The 15,312-nt window shown below is 43.8% G+C and overlaps 1 protein-coding gene across 11 annotated transcripts in view; it reads left to right on the plus strand.

Moving 5' to 3' along the window:
- MBNL2 (muscleblind like splicing regulator 2) overlaps positions 1–14,933 on the plus strand; it is a 72,984-nt gene extending 58,051 nt beyond the window's left edge. For 8 of the 11 annotated variants that reach the window (XM_033147900.1, XM_033147899.1, XM_033147904.1 and 5 more), the window contains 2 exons: positions 73–167; positions 14,653–14,933. In XM_033147900.1, the coding sequence (XP_033003791.1) occupies positions 73–167; positions 14,653–14,667 (110 nt within the window). In that variant the 3' untranslated portion in view covers positions 14,668–14,933. The remainder of the gene's footprint in view (positions 1–72; positions 168–14,652) is intronic. The other 3 variants (XM_033147902.1, XM_033147905.1, XM_033147909.1) reach the window with 1 other exon arrangement.
- The last annotated feature ends 379 nt before the right edge of the window (positions 14,934–15,312 follow it).

A 15,312-nucleotide genomic window follows, 5' to 3' on the forward strand; every position in this document is an offset into this window, starting at 1 on the left:
CCAAAATTCCACTGCCATTGCCATAATGCTACACACTCCTGTTCATTGCTTCCATGGCTCCCCTCCTGAAAGTACCCATGATGCACAGCGCTACGTCCGCCACTGTCTCTGCAGCAACAACTCCTGCAACAAGTGTCCCCTTCGCCGCAACAGCCACAGCCAATCAGGTTTGCTCCTTTTAAAGCTTTCTTTCACAAATCCCAAACTCTAAATGAGTGCTGGTACTTATTAAAAAAAAAATTCTCCTGGAGAATTTTTTTCTTCATGTTTTTACCCATCAAACTTTATTTTGAAGTAGTCCTTTAGCAAGTATTTGTGGACAGGTTGCACTTATTTAGAGTTAACATTTATTGCAAATAATGGTATAGCTATGTCTAATGTTGCACTGTTTGTTTTTTGTTTCTAACACTGTGTAATTAACCCAACTCATATACATTCATTTTAGTGGTGATCTATTGGAATGATCCAATTAACTTTTGGAATTGTGGGGCGGGGGGTAATGTGTTAAATCAGTTTTTAAATGCTAACTACCTTTTCTCCACACAGTAAGTATAAATAACTAGTCTTTTTCTTAAGGCTGAAACAAACTTCAAAAGGACAAAGTCAGCTGCAATAACAGCTAGAGGATCTATCTATCTATCTATCTATCTATCTATCTATCTATCTATATTTTCCTGCCCTTCCTCCTAAAGTCACCCAGGGTACCAAACAACAAAACAGAAAAAGGAATACATAAAAAGGAGAACCAAGTATCCATCAAATGCTGGGTGTAGAGAAATGTTTTTTAAGTTCTGCCTAAATGTTAATAAGGGAGGAGACATATATCTGAAAGGGTATTCCATCATCGGAGAACAACTACCAAGAAGGCCCTGTGTCAAATCAGCAGCAGCCAGACAACAGTAGCAGCACCAGTACCTCCCTTGTCCACCATAAAGCCCAAGATGGTTGATTTGTGTGTGTTGGGGGAGGATATCATGTAGGCCAGGGGTCAGCAACGTGCGGCCCATGGGCCAGATGCGGCCCACAAAGACCGTTTTACCGGCCCACAAGCCGCCCCTGAACCGAGCCGCCCACTTGGCAAGTCCCCCGCTCTCTGCGCTAAACCAGCGCAGCGCGGGAAATTGCGTCTGCACATGTGCAGATACTGGAAATCACTTCTGCGCAGGTGCGATTTTTGACATCTGGACATGCGCAGAAGCAATTTCCAACGCCACGGACACGCACAGACGCAATTTCTAGCATCCCACTGCGCCAGTCCGGCCCACGGACGATCTCCGTAGGAGTGATTCGGCCCATGGCCGGTAAACCTTGCCAACCCCTGGTGTAGGCTCTTGGATCCCAAGACATTTAGAGCTCTGTGCATCAGTACATCACCTTGAATTGGCCCTGGTAATTCACAGAGAGTCGGTGCAGTACTTTCACCAACCTGAAAGCCACTTTCTCACTAGCTGAAGCTCCCATGCTTTCTTCAAGGGCAACCTGCCATAAAGTACATTGGAGTGGCCCGAGCTGGAGATGGCTACTGAGGCCAGGCTATCCCAAGTCCAAGAACAGCCACAGCTGCCAAACAAGCCTAAGCTGGGCATCAGCTCTCGTAGCAACCAGGGGCTCCATTGACAGTAATCCAAGAGTACCCCCAGGCTACAAACCTGCTCCTTAAAGGGTAGAGCAGCTCCTTCTAGAGCAGGTTCCAATGCAGTGCTCTTCACTTCCACTCTTGAGTCATTCCAGAAGTGGTGTCGAAAGCCACTAAGAGAGCAAAGTGAGCCAACAGGGTCACATTTCAATCACTCTCATCGGTCAGGGCAACTAAGGTTGTTTCAGTGCTAAGACCAGGCTTGATGGCTGACCAGAATAGGATGATATAATCTGCTTCCTGCATGCACACCTGCAGCTGGCTTGCCGCCTTACTCAGGGAGTGCTGCCTCGCTTTCCCCCCAGGAATTTTACACCTACAGTGGTACCTCAGTTTATGAACTTAATCTGTTCCGGAAGTCCGTTCTTAAACTGAAACCGTTCTTAAACCGAGGCGTGCTTTCCCTAATAAGGCCTCCTGCTGCCAGTGCCCATCCACCGTTCGGATTCCATTCTTAGACCGAGGTAAAGTTCGCAAACCGGGACAACTTCTTCCGGTTTTGCGGAGTTCGTAAACCGAATCATTTGTAAACAGGGCTGTTCTTAAACCAAGATACCACTGTACTGTTCTAATTGTGCTTCTATAATTTATCTGTATGCATGCTTGTATATTCACATTCACAGGCAAAATGTGCGCATCAGTTGTGCTAATAATGAACTTCAGAGCTGTCTAAGCACAATTTGTCTAAGCCAAAACAGATGTGGCAGATGTTAGGCAGACACATTATATTGTTATTTTTTTGCTTTTGGTAAAATGGCCAGATTTCAACCAAAATATTAAATGAGCAAGTCCGCTCAAGCCTTCAGGCACTATACCAGAGCTTTCCAAACCTCATGTTATTGACACACTTTTTAGACATGCATCCTTTTGCGATACAGTAATTCAGTTTAATTGGAAAACGGAGGTTAAACTAACCCCTTTCCAGCCCCCAGAAGGAGCGACACACCTACACACTGCAGCCGACACACTAATGTGTCGCGACAGAGTTTGGGAAGCTCTACACTATGCGCCCCATATTATTGCTTTCTTCATACACGGTCCTTCAAATCTGCCTAGTGTATAGAGCAGTGGGAGAAAGCAGAAGCAGTAAGAGGGTAGATGAAAGCAACAGTTTAAGGCTGACTCCACACAGCACAGAGGTATGGAGCTCACCTACATCTATATGGTATATTCACCTCCCTGCCTTCCCTAAATGTTTTCAAAACAGGAACAAAAAATCCTTAGGCACACAAGAGTCTCCCAATCTATCTTGAACAACTTACTCTTTTATTAAACGTCCCGCTATTTTTCTGTACTATCCTGAGCTTTCCTCTCTCTTTTGCTCTTTTGTATTTAGTGCTTCTCTCTCTTTTTTGTTTGGAGTGTGGAGGGGTAAAAATGGGCCTGTATGCTTCATTTAGTGAAAAAAGTAGAATTCACCACCCCCTATAGCAAAATGAACAGGCATGGTTGGTTGGTTTGTTTAGCAAAGCAAAGACATGCACAGCTGACTTGACTACCTGACTATGAACAGTGCTTCTCTTTTAAAAGCATATTTTTTTCTGAAATCCGTGTGCATTGACAGGAAAGTTATATTGCAGTGTTTGATATGTGATAGCCATTTCACACATGCATGGATATGGATTATGAATCAGCCTTTTTTGCTTACACTCAGAATTTGATTGATCACCATATTTGAGAGAATGAAGAAATACACCCTCCCTCACCACCCCAGGTCAGATAGTGGTACTCTCAATGGGATCGCTGTTATCTTTTCCTTGGAGTTTAATTTATTTGTTCATATCACCTGGAGCCCTTTGTTTTTTTTAAGGCATCTTTCTGCAGTGAACACCCTGATTTGGATTGCATTAGTTGCTTTGTTTTTACAAAAGAGACTCGAAGTGACTTACAAAACGAACAGTAAACCAAATATAAAAACAAGAGAAAAAGCAATCTAAAATGCTGGTAGATAATACACATACACACAGTATTTTTTACTAGCCCTTTTACTCAGAGACTACTCCAGTCCACTAGCACCAATCTCAAAGGCACAGCTATTTATCTCTTTAAGCCCTGGCCCTGATATCTAAGCTGCCTCTGACACACTTTCCTATCTTGAACATAGCTTATGCTTGCTTCTACATACCTGGGGTTGGTTCATATATCTGCCACAAGCCTCGATGATCATAGAATCATAGAGTTGGAAGAGACCACAAGGGCCATCCAGTCCAACACCCTGCCAAGCAGGAAACACCATCAAAGCATTCCTGACAGATGGCTGTCAAGCCTCCGCTTAAAGACCTCCAAAGAAGGAGACTCCACCACACTCCTTGGCAGCAAATTCCACTGTCGGACAGCTCTTACTGTCAGCAAGTTCTTCCTAATGTTTAGGTGGAATCTTCTTTCTTGTAGTTTGAATCCATTGCCCCGTGTCCGCTTCTCTGGAGCAGCAGAAAACAACCTTTCGCCCTCCTCTATATGATCTAGGCCAGGCTTCCTCAATCTCAGCCCTCCAGATGTTTTGAGACTACAATTCCCATCATCCCTGACTGCTGGTCCTGCTAGCTAGCGTTCATGGGAGTTGTAGGCCAAAAACATCTGGAGGGCTGAGTTTGCCTATGCCTGATCTAGGCTATACTTGGGAACGTAATGGCATGGAGGTTATAGAATGGTACATTATGAGCACAAACGCAATACTTGGAAAGGTGCTACCAATATAACAACAACCCGCCATAAGGTCTCAGGCCAGGATTCAGCCATTTAAAATGCAGCATTAAACACAGTTTAAAATAAACAGTCATGCTGGCCACATGACCCGGAAGCTTTACGCCAGCTCCATCGGCCAGCAACGCGAGATGAGCACCGCAACACCAAAGTCGGACACAACTGGACCTAATGGTCAGGGGTCCCATTACCTTTAAAATAAATAGTACATACATAACCACGAATGTCTTAATGGGAAAGCACTTAGCACTACGGCGGCTGACAGGAGCATGTTGCAAAAGCTGGCAGACCATTATTAAAATCTAAACAATCTTGTACAGAGCAACAGTAGCCAAGCACTGTCGTCAGTGCGTCACAAGTCAAGTCCAAGCTACAGAAGACTGTGCCATCTAATGTGCTCTGCAGTGAAGTGTTTTTGGAGGCGGGTGGGGGGGGGGGTGAGCCAGAAAGCAGGCAGCACAACAGGCAGGCCAGACTAAACCAGACATGTCCTAGCTCTGTGCCCCCCACCTCCCCCCCCCCGATCAGATGCAACATAAACCCGTGTTTGAAGCACCCATACCACGATATATAGCCTACTGCCAAAGGTAAAAAGCTATGTTCTCTGTAGGATGTGGATTTTGTCAGCCGTAGAAAAAGCACCCACCTACTAGGCTGCCTAGAACGATTTAGGACTTCTTTATTTCCTTCTTGTTAAAGATGCCATTTTACATGGCTGCCCAATAGTTTTGCAGCACACGGTCATTAAACTCATTAATGCGTATTTCGCATGCCCTTTTTATTCTTAATTTTCCACATGCCACATTGCTTTCCAGCACTTAAAACTTGTCTCAAGACAGAATTGTGCAAAGCAGGTTGTTTTTCGGTAAAGGTGCTTTTCCATCAGCTGCAGCCACAAATTCAAAGTTAATACTTGCCTTCCAATATGCGATAGCGCTACTTTAAGAAGTGTGAAACACCATTGCCTATCTGAAAGTGAACTTTCATGAAATGCCAGAGACTTCATTTGTATTCTTCAGTTTCAGGTTTGAAGCAGTATTTTGATTAAAATTTTATCAGTAACAGGTCATGTTTTAAGTTATAGGAAAAATTTGTGTAACTATCCTAATAAGGGAGTGCTAGCATGGCTGATTTTTAATTTCAGTAATTTGGGATGGAGTGTCTCACTCCCTGAACTTACTCTGGATCCTTTTTTTAGTTTGCAAATGTAAAAATAAATTCACCAAGTAGTAGTGGAGAGTTGAGGGTTAAACATTATAACTTGGAGCATGTAAATGCCTTCTGAATAACACAGTGATGGCTTTGATGAGCAAACTGTCCAGAATGCACCACACAAACATAAGAATTGTTCAGTTCAATTTTTTATGTAACTTGTAGGAAAAAATAACATTGTTTCCAGTAAGTGCAATCTTGTGAGTTTCTGTAAGATATCTACATTCTAGAATGTACTTTATCATCATATTTACCTGCTATGCCACTCACATGCAAAGGATTGCTTTAAAAAGCCATTTCATTAAAAGGAAGCTCTGTGTTTAGCATCCTATTCACAGCACTTTCAGCCACTAAACATAATTTCCATTTCAGTTTTCTGCAACATGCAGACTGTGACCTATTCAGCATTTAATATATGAACTCTGAAAAGGCATCTTCATAGTCTCTTAAGAAAAAAGTTAAAAAAAAAAACTTTTAAAAAATCCCAAAACTCAAGATAGACTTAATAGATCACAATTACATATAGAATCGTAGAGTTGGAAGGGACCCTGAGGGTAATCTATTCCCACCCTCTGCAAAACAGGATGCGTGCATCTAAACATCACTGAGTCTATGTAGAGCAGCCCATGGTATCCTGCAATCTGTATCAACACTGCCACACATCAGCAGCCAATGTGGTAGTATGTGTGGCAAACTTGTTGTCTGCATAGGCTCAGTGTATGCCACTCTGGGCACGTATGTGAATTGCTGTACATTAAAACTAGAGACTATAAATCCTCCTTAAAACAACTTGTTACCCAAAGACTGTCCCCTCAACAGTCCATAACAGTAACACACACACAACCATTATGATAAATGTCTAGAAAATTAGTAGAATAACGAGTTGTAAATCTCAGGACTAATCAAAAACCTTTCACAAGTGGCCAAAATTCGTTCTTATTTCTGTTATTTGTTGATGCAAGATTGGTACCTCTGAATAAATACCATGCATTTTCATCAGAACCATCAATCCCCTATCAGCAGTTGGGGGGGATAATACTGCTGACCTACCTTACAGGGTTGTGGTAATGCAGGTGTAGGCTCTGAACTCTTTGGTTGCTATGCAAATGTTAAATATTAGGGAAACAGCAATAACTCCACAATGTGGCACATGTTTAGTAGAAGGTCCCAAGTTCAGTCCCTGGCATATTCAGCTTCTGCTGGAAGACTCCCGCCTAAAACCCTCGAGTGGAGAGCTGCTGCCAGTGACCATACTGACCCAATGGACCAATAGCCTTGATGGCACCTTCCCGTGAGCCTAATAGTGCCATGAATTATCTGAAGCAGAAGGTAGAAGACCTAACCACACACACAGTTGTGCTATTTGTATCCTAGTCAGTGTCCTGAAATCTGAGCATGTCAGCTGTTCAGTCCCACTTGGCAATTCCACCTGTAGCAACAATCAGCTGAACAGCTTCTTGCCAACCACTGTACCTTGTGCTACTTTTCTTCTTCCACTCACACCACTTCTGCGCAGGTGATATTTGTTCATTTATTGCACTACGCCAGAAGGAAGCCGAAAGTTGATGGCTCCAAAATGTAGGGTGGGAAGGAATTACTCTGGTTGGACATGGGGACGGATGGGTATATGAGGAAGTCAAAATAATTCTTTCCTCAAACCATTAACTTTTTGGAATACAGTATCTTCTCAATTCAATAGAAAGCTGTTTTAGTGCCTTTAATAAAAAACAGTATTTTACATTCAAGAAAATGTTTGAGGAGCAATTTGTTGCTTTAAAAATCTGGACGTTTTCTCCTGGTTAATGTTGAAAATGATACTAATGGTGGAAATGAAACTTAATTTATGGAGGGATTTCTGAGCTGTACCAGGATTGTCATACAAGACTTCTTAAAAACTCTTACATTGGTGGCAGGAGAAATATCAGCAGATGAACCTGCCTTATTCAGGCCACTGGCTCATTTAGCTCAGGTCTTTCTGTTGTGACCAGCAGCAGCTCTCCTTTGCCAGCAAAGCATCCTCCATGGGCAAAGACTGTGCTAAGGATGGAACCTGGGACCTTCGGCATGTAAAACTACCTATCTACAGATATATTTTGTACATGGAAGACTCTGTTCAGCTGGGGAAAGTTCAGAAACGGGCGAGCAATGGGGTCAGTGGGCTGCAGCAGCAGCTCCCCTATGAGGAAAGCTTATAGCATTTGGGGCTTTTCAGTTTAGGGAAAAGGCATGTGAGTGGAAACGTCATAGAAGCATATGAAATTATTCATGGGGTGGAGAAAGCAGGTGGGGTTTCTCTTTCATAGGACTTGAACTGGGGTCAGTCGGTGAAGCTGAATCAATGGCTACTAGTCATTATGACTACGAACTACCTCCAGTTTTGGCTCTGAACATCAGTTGCTTGGGATAAGGAATGAAAGTACGGTAATGTTGTGCTCATGTCCTGTTAACAGGCTTCCCATAGGCATCTGGTTGGCCACTGTGAGAACAGGATGCTGGACTAGCTGGGCTCTGGTAGTGAGTTATGGCTCCTCCTGAAAACGTTCTCTATTCCCACTCCTTTTGTGCTAATTATGAAAGTGAGAAGGAAAATCGGTTGCCGGGCTTGAGAACTACAGTAAATGCATACATACATATTTATTACTTTTTAATGCAGTGCTGCTATTTGCCCTGCTATTCTGCCAAAAATGTTCCCAGAGCAGCTTACAGATCAATAATAAAAGGAGCACAGTCTGTTCCTTAATCTAAAAGGCATGACATCAATGGAAGAAGAAATTGAGGGGGAAAGGGGACCCAAGCAGACTCAGGAACCTACTCTTAAAAGTCTCAGAGTTCTAAGAACTTTTTGGGATGGAAACAGTTGGCCGAGAGGTGGAATCTAAAGTGCATTGGGAGAGCCAGAGCAATGGACCTCCTGCTCTTCCTCTGCTTTGCAACCTAACAAAATAAAAAAACAAAAAACAGTGCCAGCTTCCTTATCGTGAGATCGACATTTGCAAACACAAATTGAAGTTGGCTATGCGGGTTGATAATGGGGAGATGTCACTTCTATTTTCTATTAATTCAATCAAAAATAATAGCCAGATGAATAAGTCAGCATATGCTTCCAAACCAGAATTTGCTACCATTTCAAACTATACCTTTTCTTAAGTTGATTTAAGTTATACTATCTTGTTCAGGGGTCAGCAACCTTTTTCAGCCATGGGCCGGTCCACCATCCTTCAGACCTTGTCGGGGGCCGGACTATATTTTGAAAAAAAAAAATGAACGAATTCCTATGCCCCACAAATAACCCAGAGATGCATTTTAAATAAAAGCACACATTCTACTCATGTAAAAACACCAGGCAGGCCCCACAAATAACCCAGAGATGCATTTTAAATAAAACTCGTGTAAAAACACGCTGACTCCCGGACCGTCCGCGGGCCAGATTGAGGTGATTGGGCAGCATCCGGCCCACGGGCCTTAGGTTGCCTACCCCTGATCTTGTTCCTCTGGTTGATTTAAATTAGTAGAGCAGCTGCCTTGTTCACTGTATTCAGCTGATTGAGGCGGCCACTGCGCCAGTCGCGGCCAGCCACCATATTTCAGTTGTGTGTTTTTTTAATCATGGAAACCTACACACTATAGCAGCAAGAGGAACAGACACATTCTTTATAGATCAGGATCCTTAGTGGTGGATCTCTGCAAGATTTGCAGTAGATCAGTAACTGATTGTTTAACGATAGCAACAGAAGTGCATTTTATTTATTTCCTTAAGTACGCTGCTGAAATGAATAAAATGTAGGGGGAACCAGGAGTTAACTAGGGTGTGAAATGACTATGAGCTCAGTTCCAGCCCTGAAAACAAATTTCTTGGCTAAACACATGCTCAGGGGCACCCTTTGCCTCAATGGAATGTGTATGGGTTGTATTCAATGAAGTCAAGCAGAGTAAACCCACTGCAATAAATAAACCTATGCTAGCCATGCCCATTAAATCCAGTGAGTCAGCTGTGAGTGGAACTAGCATTGACTGCCACCCTATGTATTTCACATGCACATGGACAAGTCGCTGTGTTGCACCTAATTCTGACTGGTGGGACTTGGGGTTCTAGTCAAATAGAAGCAGAGCCTGAGTGATCTGACTGACTTGTTTTGATGCCTGCCTGCGCTTGCAGGCTGTGAAGCCATGGAGGAGACATTGGGCTTGTCTGCTTCTGCAGCTGCTGCAGCCAAACCCAGTGCTAAGCTGGACGAAACCCCTTGCTATAACTTTGGGTTTTAACTGCAGTTCCAATGCAAACCCCTTCCCGAGCAGGATTTAAACCCTTTCAAATTTGGCCTGTTAAGGATCTGGCCTGTGCAGCCAAAAGGGTTTTGCATGCCTGTACTGTGGTGTAGCATTCAGGTACTTCTCCCAGAGGCAAAAATTCTCTGGCACTGAAAAGTAGTTTGTGACACTGATTGTTTGACGTTTCATAATCTCTTGCAAATGATCCCTTAAGGTAATGCACTTTGATCCTTGGGCAGGTAACCTCAGGTAGAGGTGAACTGTTGATTGTGAAAGAGGTGCCTAGATTGTCATTCCCAAAGGAAATGCCAGTTTTTCATTGATAATACTTTAAAAATATGTGTAAATATATGTATTTGGAGAGTCCCATTCATTCAAGTAGACGAAGAATTAGAAAATATGGCGTGCAGTCCCAAAATAGATCTCACTGGGCCAGATACAGCTTTGGGAAGAGCATCTCTGTCCTGGAATGACCCCGAATGCACCATTATTTTTTTATTTCGGCCCTTTGATTTAAATGAGAGAAGCAGGTAATCATGTTTGTTGCATTCAGTTGTGAGCATTAGTTTGTGCTGCAGTATACAGAAGAGTACAGTGTCACCTCACTCTTGCTCTACCGTGGCCAAACACCAAAGGTAAAGGTAAAGGGACCCCTGACCATTAGGTCCAGTTGCGGACGACTCTGGGCTTGCGGCGCTCACCTTGCTTTATTGGCCGAGGGAGCCGGCGTACAGCTTCCGGGTCATGTGGCCAGCATGACTAAGCCGCTTCTGGTGAACCAGAGCAGCGCACGGAAACGCCGTTTACCTTCCTGCCAGAGCGGTACCTATTTATCTGCTTGCACTTTGACGTGCTTTCAAACTGCTAGGTTGGCAGGAGCAGGGACCAAGCAACGGGAGCTCACCCTGTCGCAGGGATTCAAACCGCCAATCTTCTAATTGGCAAGCCCTAGGCTCTGTGGTTTAACCCACAGCACCACCCGCGTCCCAAACACCAAAGGTATTTGTTCTAAATAATGGTATGGGGCATAACATTACAGCAGTGGCAGGGTGCAATCCCATGGCAAGATCTTCTGGGATGCAGTGGATCTCTGGCTTAGCTGGTTGATGCCCCATGCAGTCAGAGCTAAGTCCCCAACCCCAGCTCAGCCAGTGTAATGTGGTCATCCTGGCTCAGTCAGGGCTGAACCGAGGCTGCTACAAATCCCCCAAAATGGGTGTTCCAGGGACATGGTGGCATGAATTAGGCCAGATCCTATGCCTGTTCCGCTTGGTCACAGGACCGGGCAACTCGGCAGAGAACATTATTTTTAAGGCCCGTTTTCCCTCTTCCAGCAGCAGCCCCACTGCTGAATGGGGTTTGGATCTGGCTTCATACCAGCTTCCTGTGATTAAGATTGCTCCCCTAGTTGCAGCAGAGGAAAGGAAGAGTTGTGGGGGGTTTCCCCCTCTCCTGCACTGCTCCATTCCCAGCTAGTCATTTGAGCAACTTCTAACCATGAACTTGAACCAAAGTTCATTTATTCCTCCCCTCAATCCATTTCCCTTTTGCGTCATGTCTGTTTAGCTTGTAAGGCTGCTGACAGGGACTGTCAGTTTTTAGTGATTTGTGAGCTGCGCTGGGAGCCCTTTTCTCGGTCTTAAAAACAGAATTTTTAAACAAAATATGTTTGAATAAATAAATGATAGAAGCAGCTACAGCAAGGAGGAAGCTACGGCAGAGAACACCTGTGGATTACTGTAAGGCCTCAGATTCTTGTACTCTCACTCTAATATTATTAGAATAGTGTTGTGATTGAAAAATATGTTTCTGAAAAGCATCCCATAAATAAATGAAACTCTGTAGAACTATCTGCAGGAAGCTGGATAAAATAACTTGAAGATATTATTTGTTTATTCTATGCATCGTCCATCCTGTGGTTTAAGCTTGGTCTGTAACTAGTCTTTTATATTCTCGTATCTGGCTCCAGCAACTATTTATTGATAAAGGAGTTGATTCTTTATGTGGCTGAAATAAGCCTCCTAATGGCTAATTTATTTTGGCTTTTTGTATTAGTTTTTAGTAATGTATTTTAGCATTTTAGTTTTAGACTGTAGGGCAGAGGTAATATTTCACTGTAGTTAATAGTTCATGTATATCATACGGAATATATCCATTTGTCCTGAGAACATGAAATACACCCATCATCCTGATGAAGACTGCCACCTTTTATCAGAAATATGTTCTGAAAGTTATGTAGAAAAATGTAGCAGCTGCATATTTTGGAACTGTAGGCTCCATGCTGGTGTAGTGTCTCGTGGTCCTCAGGTGATGATATAGGATTCAAATCTTATACAGTCGTACCTTGGTTTTTGAGCTTCCTGCAGCCAATCAGAAGCCACGCTTTGGTTTTCGAATGTTTTAGAAGTCGAATGGACATCCGGAATGGATTCCGTTCGACTTCCAAGGTACGACTGTACATTGAACTTTAAAAATCAACCAAGAACATCCTAAAGTGTCCCCAATTAGATCTTCACAGTGATTGCATTTCTCATAGCAGTTTTCTTCAACATTGGGTCCGCAGATGCTGTTGAATCAGGGAGAGGTAATTTGGAAGTTGTCACTTTTTCTTAATCATAATTGTGTCATTCTGGCTGACAAACTGATTTAATATTAACTATGATAATATTTACCTTCAAACCATAGTTAACCGACGCTGGCTTGTTGAAACAAACCATAGTTAATGCTTACTATAATTGTGGGTCCAAACTACCGGTACATGGCAAGTTGTGGTTAATCAAAAGCGGAAGCAGAAGCTTTTGAATATCTGGTCATTGAGGGAGAAGCTGAAGCTGGCTGCAACTTGTTCATGGCATGCTAAATTATGGTGTGCACATGCATATTACGTCTTCTACTTTAACTGGAAAACAGTGTACAGGCAACTCCCCACTTGCACGCGACCATGCACACATCTGGTGCCGGGACGTGGGGAGCACCCTGGAGAATCCTCTTGGTTTGCATGAAAACCCTCCCCCGAGAGATGATGTCCTCTTTGGTCTCCTGGGAGGGTCTCCTTGTGAGCTGGAGGAACAGTGGGGCTTTGTTGAGATGCTCATCTGATGTGCGGGGAAGCGGCTGCTGCGCTACCCCACGTCAGCTGTTAGGCAGGGAGACTGAGCAGCCTCAACAAAGCCCCGCTCCCCCTCTGGGTTGCAAGGAGACCCTCCCTGGAGCCCAAAGAGGACATCCTCTTCAGGCTCCGGGCAGTGTCTCCTTGCAAGCCGCTAGGACTCTTCAGGGTGTTCCCCACTTAATGTGCATTTCACTGACACATGTGAAGGCCCAGAACGTAACTTCTGCGTAAGTGGGAGCCTGTGCTAGAATTTGGGAGTTGAGGCCTCAAGCATCTACCAAGAGAAAATTACTTTCAAGCAGCTCACTTGGTGGGTCGGGCAGCAGCATCTTTGCTACTCTCCAAGAAGGGCAGCTGCATGGGTGCACTGGCAGAGCCAATGCAGCGTTCCTGCTGAGGTGCCCATTTAGCGGTTGCTGAATAGCAGCAACACTGTTGCCTGAAGGCTATTGCTGCAGCTCCACCCCACCAGGCAAGCAGCTCCTGCTTCAAGCAGTTTAGTTTTAATAATAAATCAGCCTTGTAAATAAGTCCACAAAAATTACTAGCCCATTTCATTAGCCTTACGGTGCTTAAATTAATAATTTGTGACCCTGAAAGAAAAAAGCCACCAATTCTTCCTTGCCCAATTACCTGGAGGTGTTTTCCCTTTTATTCAGCCTGACAGCGTCTGATGGCAAGCTTGAAGTACATTCCCTAATTGGAGACTACTTTTCAGTATTTGTGGATTTCTTGTTTCTTACTACACACACATTTTAAAAACACGTTCTGAAAATGGTTTCTTTTTAAGCTTTAAAAAAAATAATACAGTGGAACCTCGGTTTTTGAGCGTCTCAGAAGTCGAATAGTCTTCCGGAATGGATTACGCTCGACAACCGAGGTTCCACTGTCCATTGAATTTTCCATAAGGCTCACCATCACCATCTAGTGTCACATTGTATATTGCACTTAAAACACTCTTACAATGTTTTATTTGAAACTGTATAGCTGCATCCTAGGTGACATATTGGGCAAATATTCATGGGTACATCTCCCTTCCCAGGTTAGTCTCTGGTTCTAAAGGCAACAGCATAGGGGAAAGTGCCTGAGGAATAAATAATGGTTTGGCACAGGAGCACCCCAGGTCAGCGTGGTGCTAGGCTGGCGCCATTCAGAGAGATGGCAGCCTGAGTGTTCCCAGCTTTCAGCAACATCTGTCAAGACGGAGGGCAAAGGCACAGCTGAGGGCACAATGATGAGTTTCCTAATACAGTGCTACCTCAAAAGTCAAACTGAATCCATTCCAGAAGTCCGTTCAACTTCCAAAACGTTTGGAAACCAAGGCGCAGTTTCTGATTGGCTTCAGGAAGCTCCTGCAGCCAATCAAAAGTTGCGTCAGACGTTCGGGTTCCAAAGAATGTTTGCAACCGGAACGCTCATTTCCGGGTTTGTGGCGTTCAGGAGCCAAAACGTTCCGACTCGCAAGGCATTCGGGATCCAAGGTACGACTGTATTGCATGTCCAGGAAATTATTGGGAGCACACACCATTGTAACAAATGAGCACCGTTACTCTTAAAGGGCTCATATACTATGCAAGTTTAGTCCATAAGAACATTAAGTGCATCATCTGTGTGCTTTCATTCTGAGGCAACATAAAAGGGGGGAGGGGAATAGTCACTTCATCAGAATTGAATAGCACACCCAACAATGTTGTTGTTGCTTTTTCTTTTCTTCTAACAGATAATCCTGAAATAGTCAACAGGAATGGGATGGAATGTCAAGAGGCCTCGATGAGGACAGCAAAGCATTGTTACTGTACATACTACCCTGTCTCTTCAATAGAATTGCCACAAACTGCATGCTGAGTAAAGAGTTTGTTCGTCTGGACAAATCACAAAAACACTAAAGAGCTAGTGCTGCTATATCATAAAATGAATATTAAATATGGTATGCTTAGTATATTCCAAACTAATCTAGTTAACTATCTGATGCCAGCTGTGATGGTTCAAGACTTAAAAAAGGGTAACATTTTACTTTTAAAGGTTTTATACAGCACCGTTTACTTCTTAGAAATATCGTCTTACCGCCATGATTATAGCTAATGTAAGTAGTCCTATTCATATATTATTGTAGGGTTCACAACTTTATGAATCTTAATCAATGTTAGCAATAAATGATTTGCATTGGCCACTAAGCCCAAGGTCCAGAGAACCAGCTAACTAGCTCCACGTGGGCGAGGGCCCCTGCCACTTCGCAGGGCAAACTGCTTCGGAAATTGTGGAGGGTTCCCAAAGCTGTAGATGAGTTGGCAAAGCGGGTTCTCCTGCTCAAAGAAAGTGGGGGGGGGGAATCAGAGGCCCCGCTGAGCACGTGCAAGCCCTTGGGTGCCCACCCCAGTCA

Source organism: Lacerta agilis, chromosome 4 (assembly GCF_009819535.1).
Source record: "Lacerta agilis isolate rLacAgi1 chromosome 4, rLacAgi1.pri, whole genome shotgun sequence".
Taxonomy (NCBI): domain Eukaryota; kingdom Metazoa; phylum Chordata; class Lepidosauria; order Squamata; family Lacertidae; genus Lacerta; species Lacerta agilis.